Source organism: Lampetra fluviatilis, chromosome 64 (assembly GCF_964198595.1).
Source record: "Lampetra fluviatilis chromosome 64, kcLamFluv1.1, whole genome shotgun sequence".
In the NCBI taxonomy this organism is placed as follows: Eukaryota; Metazoa; Chordata; class Hyperoartia; order Petromyzontiformes; family Petromyzontidae; genus Lampetra; species Lampetra fluviatilis.
In genome coordinates, this window is record NC_136338.1 from 5,989,863 (window position 1) to 5,999,338 (window position 9,476).

A 9,476-nucleotide genomic window follows, 5' to 3' on the forward strand; every position below is an offset into this window, starting at 1 on the left:
ATTGGTTCAAGTTGATCGTGACGCGTTTGCAATACGCGCCGTGGTGCTTGCGACTTGCTGTCGGCCATATTGGGTGAGGGGATTTGACACCGGCAACCGGCTACAGTACAACAAAGCAAAGATAAAGGTCCCCTGTGTAGCCTGCAACAGACTACAGGGGCAAGTGCTGTTAGCGAGCAGCACCTACGAATGCCGACACTGTGGCACGCGAGGCCGGGGGGGGGGGGTGTGGGCGTCCATCACCACGCTCGGCCGCCTTTGTCTCCCACCCCTAAGCGGCGATGTTTAACCGCACAGCCACGCGCTCGTTTGAGGCCGAGACGACCTAGGAGAGGGCTTCCCCGCGACCGCTTCAAGAGAATCGCCACCCGGCCTCTGAACGGCCCTCACCGAGGCGCCACCGCTCCTCCGCCAACCTTCCCTTACGAAGATGGCGACTCGAGTTTCCGCGTCGGCTTCCGGGTCCCTGGAGGTGCCCCGCCCCCTAGTGCCCCCCCCCTCTTGCCCCGCCCCCTTGCCCCGCCCCCTCTTGCCCCGCCCCCTCTTGCCCCGCCCCCTCTTGCCCCGCCCCCTTCTTGCCCCGCCCCCGCCATTGAAGCTGAGCTGGCGGCAAGAGGCGTCATGGTGAGTGGTGGGGGGAGCGGCTCACGGAGCCACGGCTCACCAACTCGGAGCGAGCGGAGCCAGGCCACGGCTCACAGAGCTCACAGAGCCAGACTAAGGCTCATGGCTCACAGAACCAGGCCAAGGCTCACGGAGCTCACAGAGCCAGACTAAGGCTCATGGCTCACAGAACCAGGCCAAGGCTCACGGAGCCAGACTAAGGCTCACGGAGCCAGGCCAAGGCTCACGGAGCCACAGAGTGCACTTTCCCCTACAGTGAGCAGGCTACGTGGGGGATCTTAGTCTCTATACGTGTGTATGTGTACGTGTCTGAGTGTGTGTGTGTACGTGTCTGAGTGTGTGTATGTGTACGTGTCTGAGTGTGTGTGTGTACGTGTCTGAGTGTGTGTATGTGTACGTGTCTGAGTGTGTGTACGTGTCTGAGTGTGTGTGTGTACGTGTCTCCGCGTGTGTGTGTCTCTGTGTGTCTCTGTGTGTGTGTCTGTGTGTGTCTCTGCGTGTGTGTGTCTCTGTGTGTGTCTGTGTGTCTCTGCGTGTGTGTGTCTCTGTGTGTGTGTCTCTGTGTGTTTCTGCGTGTGTGTGTCTCTGTGTGTGTGTCTCTGTGTGTGTGTGTCTCTGTGTGTGTGTCTCTGTGTGTCTCCGCGTGTGTGTGTCTCTGTGTGTCTCTGTGTGTGTGTGTCTCTGTGTGTGTGTCTCCGTGTGTGTGTCTGTGTGTGTGTGTGTCTGTGTGTCTCTGCGTGTGTGTGTCTCTGTGTGTGTGAGTGTGTGTGTCTCTGTGTGTGTGTGTCTGTGTGTGTGAGTGTCTCTGTGTGTGTGAGTGTCTCTGTGTGTGTGAGTGTGTCTGTGTGTGTCTGTGTGTGTGTGTGTCTGTGTGTCTCTGTGTGTGTGTCTGTGTGTGTGAGTGTCTCTGTGTGTGTGAGTGTGTGTGTCTCTGTGTGTACGTGTCTCCGCGTGTGTGTGTCTCTGTGTGTCTCTGTGTGTCTGTGTGTGTCTGTGTGTGTGTGTCTGTGTGTCTCTGTGTGTGTGTGTCTGTGTGTGTGAGTGTCTCTGTGTGTGTGAGTGTGTGTGTCTCTGTGTGTCTGTGTGTCTCTGCGTGTGTGTGTCTCTGTGTGTGTGAGTGTGTGAGTGTGTGTCTTTGTGTGTACGTGTCTCCGCGTGTGTGTGTGTCTGTGTGTCTCTGTGTGTGTGTCTCTGCGTGTGTGTGTCTCTGTGTGTGTGTCTCTGCGTGTGTGTGTCTCTGTGTGTGTGTCTTTGTGTGTGTGTGTCTGTGTGTCTCTGCGTGTGTGTGTCTCTGTGTGTGTGTCTCTGCGTGTGTGTGTCTCTGTGTGTGTGTCTTTGTGTGTGTGTGTGTGTCTGTGTGTCTCTGCGTGTGTGTGTCTCTGTGTGGTGTCTCTGCGTGTGTGTGTCTCTGTGTGTGTGTCTTTGTGTGTGTGTGTGTGTGTCTGTGTGTCTCTGCGTGTGTGTGTCTCTGTGTGTGTGTCTCTGTGTGTGTGTCTCTGCGTGTGTGTGTCTCTGTGTGTGTGTCTTTGTGTGTGTGTCTGTGTGTCTGTGTGTCTGTGTGTCTCTGCGTGTGTGTGTCTCTGTGTGTGTGTCTTTGTGTGTGTGTGTCTGTGTGTCTCTGCGTGTGTGTGTCTCTGTGTGTCTCTGCGTGTGTGTCTTTGTGTGTGTGTGTGTGTCTGTGTCTCTGTGTGTGTGTGTCTGTGTGTCTCCGCGTGTGTGTGTCTCTGTGTGTCTCTGTGTGTGTGTGTCTGTGTGTCTCTGTGTGTGTGTCTCTCTGTGTGTGTGTCTTTGTGTGTGTGTGTCTGTGTGTCTCTGCGTGTGTGTGTCTCTGTGTGTATCTGCGTGTGTGTCTTTGTGTGTGTGTGTGTGTCTGTGTCTCTGTGTGTGTGTGTCTCTGTGTGTGTGTCTTTGTGTGTGTGTGTCTGTGTGTCTCTGCGTGTGTGTGTCTCTGTGTGTGTGTCTCTGCGTGTGTGTGTCTCTGTGTGTGTGTCTTTGTGTGTGTCTGTGTGTCTCTGCGTGTGTGTGTCTCTGTGTGGTGTCTCTGCGTGTGTGTGTCTCTGTGTGTGTGTCTTTGTGTGTGTGTGTGTGTGTCTGTGTGTCTCTGCGTGTGTGTGTCTCTGTGTGTGTGTCTCTGTGTGTGTGTCTCTGCGTGTGTGTGTCTCTGTGTGTGTGTCTTTGTGCGTGTGTCTGTGTGTCTGTGTGTCTCTGCGTGTGTGTGTCTCTGTGTGTGTGTCTTTGTGTGTGTGTGTCTGTGTGTCTCTGCGTGTGTGTGTCTCTGTGTGTCTCTGCGTGTGTGTCTTTGTGTGTGTGTCTGTGTCTCTGTGTGTGTGTGTCTGTGTGTCTCCGCGTGTGTGTGTCTCTGTGTGTCTCTGTGTGTGTGTGTCTGTGTGTCTCTGTGTGTGTGTCTCTCTGTGTGTGTGTCTTTGTGTGTGTGTGTCTGTGTGTCTCTGCGTGTGTGTGTCTCTGTGTGTCTCTGCGTGTGTGTCTTTGTGTGTGTGTGTGTGTCTGTGTCTCTGTGTGTGTGTGTCTGTGTGTCTCTGCGTGTGTGTGTCTCTGTGTCTCTGTGTGTGTGTGTCTGTGTGTCTGCGTGTGTGTGTCTCTGTGTGTCTCTGTGTGTGTGTACGTGTCTCCGCGTGTGTCACTGCGTGCTGACGTCACCGCCACTGAGTGGCGAATGGGCGGCTGCGAATCAGGTCACGTGGACGCGCCAACCCCCTCGCTAACAGCACTTGCCCCTACACTCTGTGAAGGCTACACGGGGGGCCTTTGTCTTTGTGTGTGAGGAGCGGTGGCGCAGTGGTTAGCGCTGCTGCTCTACGAACCCGGCAGACTCCCGGTCACGCCATTGACGATTATCTGAACCGCCCTCCGCCCCTAGGTCGACTCAGCCTCAAATGAGTTACCTGGTGCGGTGTGTGGTGAACATCGCCCACCGGGGAGACAAAGGCGGCCGGGCGTGGCGTTGGCCACCCACCGCCTCGTGTGCCACAGCGCCGGTAGCCTTAATAGGTGCTCGCTAACAGCACTTGCCCCTACACTCTGTGAAGGCTACACGGGGGGCCTTTGTCTCTGTGTGTGAGTCTGCAGGCAACCGGCTGGGACCAGCTGGTGGGGGTGGGTCTGGTGGGAGTGAGCGCCGTGGTCTTCATCTACTACAGCGTGTGGGTGCTGGTGCTGGTGAGGAGGGCACCACCACCACCACCACAACAACAACAACCACCACCACCACCACAACAACAACCACCACAACAACAACAACCACCACAACAACAACCACCACAACAACAACCACCACAACAACAACCACAACAACAACCACCACCACAACAACCACCACCACAACAACAACCACCACAACAACAACCACCACAACAACAACCACCACCACCACTACAACAACAACCACCACCACCACAACAACAACAACCACAACAACAACCACCACCACTACAACAACAACCACCACAACAACAACCACCACCACTACAACCACCACAACAACAACCACCACAACAACAACCACCACAACAACCACCACAACAACAACCACCACCACCACTACAACAACAATAACAACAACAACCACCACCACAACAACAATAACAACAACAACCACCACCACAACAACAATAACAACAACAACCACCACCACAACAACAACAACCACCACAACAACAACCACCACAACAACAACCACAACAACCACCACCACCACTACAACAACAACCACCACAACAACAACCACAACAACAACAACCACCACCACTACAACAACAATAACAACCACCACCACAACAACAACCACAACAACAATAACAACAACAACCACCACAACAACAATAACAACAACAACCACCACAACAACAACCACCACAACAACAACAACCACCACAACAACAACAACAACCACAACAACAATAACAACAACAACCACCACAACAACAATAACAACAACCACCACCACTACAACAACAATAACAACAACCACCACAACAACAACAACAACCACAACAACAATAACAACAACAACCACCACAACAACAATAACAACAACAACCACCACAACAACAACCACCACAACAACAACAACCACCACAACAACAACCACCACCACTACAACAACAACCACCACAACAACAACCACCACAACAACAACCACCACAACACCAACAACAACAACCACCACCACTACAACAACAATAACAACAACCACCACAACAACCACCACAACAACAACAACCACCACAACAACCACCACAACAACCACCACAACAACAACAACCACCACAATAACCACCACCACAACAACAACCACCACAACAACAACCACAACAACAACAACAACCACCACTTTTCGATTTAAAGCTTTCGTGACTACAGGGATTCATCTTCTTGGTTCTTTCTGTAAAGTCACGTGGAAGGGAAATAATAAAATAATACAAATAAAACTAAAAATACAAATAAAACAATAAAAATGTTTTATTTTTATTATTTTATTACTTCCCTTCTACGTGACTTTACCGAAAGAACCAAGAAGAAGAACAACCACCACAACAACAACCACCACCACGGGTTGCTAGGCACCACCACCACAACAACAACCACCACCACGGGTTGCTAGGCACCACCACCACCACAACAACCACCACCACGGGTTGCTAGGCACCACCACCACAACAACAACCACCACCACGGGTTGCTAGGCACCACCACCACAACAACAACCACCACCACGGGTTGCTAGGCACCACCACCACCACCACCACAACAACCACCACCACGGGTTGCTAGGCACCACCACCACAACAACAACCACCACCACGGGTTGCTAGGCACCACCACCACAACAACAACCACCACCACGGGTTGCTAGGCACCACCACCACCACAACAACAACAACCACCACCACGGGTTGCTAGGCACCACCACCACCACCACAACAACCACCACCACGGGTTGCTAGGCACCACCACCACCACAACAACAACCACCACCACGGGTTACTAGGCACCACCACCACCACAACAACAACCACCACCACGGGTTGCTAGGCACCACCACCACCACCACAACAACAACCACCACCACGGGTTGCTAGGCACCACCACCACAACAACAACCACCACCACGGGTTGCTAGGCACCACCACCACCACAACAACCACCACCACGGGTTGCTAGGCACCACCACCACAACAACAACCACCACCACGGGTTGCTAGGCACCACCACCACCACAACAACAACCACCACCACGGGTTGCTAGGCACCACCACCACCACCACCACCACAACAACAACCACCACCACGGGTTGCTAGGCACCACCACCACAACAACAACCACCACCACGGGTTGCTAGGCACCACCACCACCACAACAACCACCACCACGGGTTGCTAGGCACCACCACCACCACAACAACAACCACCACCACGGGTTGCTAGGCACCACCACCACCACAACAACAACCACCACCACGGGTTGCTAGGCACCACCACCACCACCACCACAACAACAACCACCACCACGGGTTGCTAGGCACCACCACCACCACCACAACAACAACCACCACGGGTTGCTAGGCACCACCACCACCACCACAACAACCACCACCACCACAACAACAACCACCACCACGGGTTGCTAGGCACCACCACCACCACCACCACCACAACAACAACCACCACGGGTTGCTAGGCACCACCACAACAACCACCACCACGGGTTGCTATGCACCACCACCACCACAACAACAACCACCACGGGTTGCTAGGCAGCACGCCCGGGCAGCCTTCGTCTCCCCCAGCGCCGCTCGCGGACTCATTCGAGGCTGAGTGGACCTAGGGGACCCATCGCCCACGCGCTCCTCAATCTGGCCAAGTGCTGGGTTCAAGTCCGGATGTCGGCCACCCAACTTGTGTGTGTGCGTGTGTACATGTGTGTGTGTGTGTGTACATGTGTGTGTGTGTACGTGTGTGTGTACGTGTGTGTGTGCGTGTGTGTGTGCGTGTACGTGTGTGCGTGTGTACATGTGTGTGTGTGTGTGCGTGTGTGTGTACGTGTGTGCGTGTGTGTGTACGTATGTGTACGTGTGTGTACGTGTGTACGTGTGTGTACGTGTGTGCTTGTGTACATGTGTGTGTGTGCGTGCGTGTGTACGTGTGTGTGTGTGTACGTGTGTGTGTGTGTACGTGTGTGCTTGTGTACATGTGTGTGTGTGTGTGCGTGTGTACATGTGTGTGTGTACATGTGTGTGTGTGTGTGTGTACATGTGTGTGTACGTGTGTGTACGTGTGTGTACGTGTGTGCTTGTGTACATGTGTGTGTGTGCGTGTGTGTGTACGTGTGTGTACGTGTGTGTACGTGTGTGTACGTGTGTGTGTGTGTACGTGTGTGTGTGTGTGTGTACGTGTGTGTGTGTGTGTGTGTACGTGTGTGTGTACGTGTGTGTGTACGTGTGTGTACGTGTGTACGTGTGTGTACGTGTGTGTACGTGTGTGTGTGTGTGTGTGTGTACGTGTGTGTGTACGTGTGTGTACGTGTGTACGTGTGTGTACGTGTGTGTGTGTGTACGTGTGTGTGTGTACGTGTGTGTGTGTGTGTGTACGTGTGTGTGTGTGTACGTGTGTGTGCGTGTGTGTACGTGTGTGTACGTGTGTGTGTGTGTACGTGTGTGTGTACGTGTGTGTACGTGTGTACGTGTGTGTGCGTGTGTGTACGTGTGTGTACGTGTGTGTGTGTGTACGTGTGTGTGTACGTGTGTGTACGTGTGTACGTGTGTGTGCGTGTGTGTACGTGTGTGTACGTGTGTGTGTGTGTACGTGTGTGTGTGTGTACGTGTGTGTGTGTACGTGTGTGTGTGTGTACGTGTGTGTGTACATGTGTGTGTGTGTACGTGTGTGTGTGTGTACGTGTGTGTACGTGTGTGTACGTGTGTGTACGTGTGTGTGTGTGTACGTGTGTGTGTGTGTACGTGTGTGTGTGTGTACGTGTGTGCGTGTGTACATGTGTGTACGTGTGTGTGTGTGTACGTGTGTGTGTGTGTACGTGTGTGTACGTGTGTGTGCGTGTACGTGTGTGCGCGTGTACGTGTGTGTACGTGTGTACGTGTGTGTGTGTACGTGTGTGTGTACGTGTGTGTACGTGTGTGTGTGTGTACGTGTGTGTGTGTGTACGTGTGTGTGTGTACGTGTGTGTGTGTGTACGTGTGTGCGTGTACGTGTGTGTACGTGTGTGTGTGTACGTGTGTGTACGTGTGTGTGTGTGTACGTGTGTGTGCGTGTACGTGTGTGTACGTGTGTGTACGTGTGTGTGTGTGTACGTGTGTGTGTGTGTACGTGTGTGTACGTGTGTGTACGTGTGTGTACGTGTGTGTGTGTGTACGTGTGTGTGTGTGTACGTGTGTGTGTGTGTACGTGTGTGTGCGTGTACGTGTGTGTGCGTGTACGTGTGTGCGCGTGTACGTGTGTGCGTGTGTACGTGTGTGTGTGTGTACGTGTGTGTGTGTGTACGTGTGTGTACGTGTGTGTACGTGTGTGTGTGTGTACGTGTGTGTGTGTGTACGTGTGTGTGTGTGTACGTGTGTGTACGTGTGTGTACGTGTGTGTGTGTGTACGTGTGTGTGCGTGTACGTGTGTGTGCGTGTACGTGTGTGCGCGTGTACGTGTGTGCGTGTGTACGTGTGTGTGTGTGTACGTGTGTGCGTGTGTACGTGTGTGCGTGTGTACGTGTGTGTGTTCGTGTGTGTGTGTGTGTGCGTGTGTACATGTGTGTGTGTGTGTGTGCGTACATGTGTGTGTACGTGTGTGTACGTGTGTGTGTGTGTACGTGTGTGTGTGTGTACGTGTGTGTACGTGTGTGTGTGTGCGTGTACGTGTGTGTGTGTGTACGTGTGTGTGTGTGTGCGTGTGTGTGTGTACGTGTGTGTGTGTACGTGTGTGTGCGTGTACGTGTGTGTGCGTGTACGTGTGTGTGTGTGTACGTGTGTGTGTGTGTGTACGTGTGTGCGTGTGTACGTGTGTGCGTGTGTACGTGTGTGTGTTCGTGTGTGTGTGTGTGTGCGTGTGTACGTGTGTGTGTGTGTGTGTGCGTACATGTGTGTGTACGTGTGTGTACGTGTGTGTGTGTGTACGTGTGTGTGTGTGTGCGTGTGTGTGCGTGTGTACGTGTGTGTGTGTGTGCGTACATGTGTGTGTGTGTGCGTACATGTGTTTGTGTGTGTGTGCGTACGTGTGTGTACGTGTGTGTACGTGTGTGTGTGTGTACGTGTGTGTGTACGTGTGTGTGTGTGTGCGTGTGCGTACGTGTGTGTGTGTGTGCGTACGTGTGTGTTTGTGTGCGTACATGTGTGTGTGTGTGCGTACATGTGTGTGTGTGTGTGCTTACATGTGTGTGTGTGTGTGCGTACATGTGTGTGTGTGTGCGTACATGTGTGTGTGTGTGTGCGTACATGTGTGTGTGTGTGCGTACATGTGTGTGTGTGTGCGTACATGTGTGTGTGTGTGCGTACATGTGTGTGTGTGTGTGTGCGTACGTGTGTGTTTGTGTGTGTGCGTACGTGTGTGTGTGTGTACGTGTGTGTGTGTGTGCGTACGTGTGTGTGTGTGTGTGCGTACATGTGTGTGTGTGTGCGTGTGTGCGTGTGTGTGTGTGTGTGCGTACATGTGTGTGTACGTGTGTGTGCGTGTGTACGTGTGTGTGTGTGTACGTGTGTGTGCGTGTGTACGTGTGTGTGTGTGTGTGCGTACGTGTGTGTGTGTGCGTACGTGTGTGTGTGTGTGTGCGTACATGTGTGTGTGTGTGTGCGTACGTGTGTGTGTGTGTGTGCGTACATGTGTGTGTGTGTGCGTAC

General features: G+C 53.1%; 1 protein-coding gene across 1 annotated transcript in view; it reads left to right on the forward strand.

Annotated features, from left to right (window-relative positions):
• The first annotated feature begins 570 nt into the window (after nucleotides 1–570).
• Nucleotides 571–9,476, forward strand: part of DPM2 (dolichyl-phosphate mannosyltransferase subunit 2, regulatory) — a 22,486-nt gene continuing 13,580 nt past the window's right edge. Inside the window, exons 1-2 of the mRNA XM_078882199.1 lie at nucleotides 571–624; nucleotides 3,712–3,801. Coding sequence (XP_078738325.1) covers nucleotides 622–624; nucleotides 3,712–3,801 — 93 coding nt within the window. The 5' untranslated portion in view covers nucleotides 571–621. The remainder of the gene's footprint in view (nucleotides 625–3,711; nucleotides 3,802–9,476) is intronic.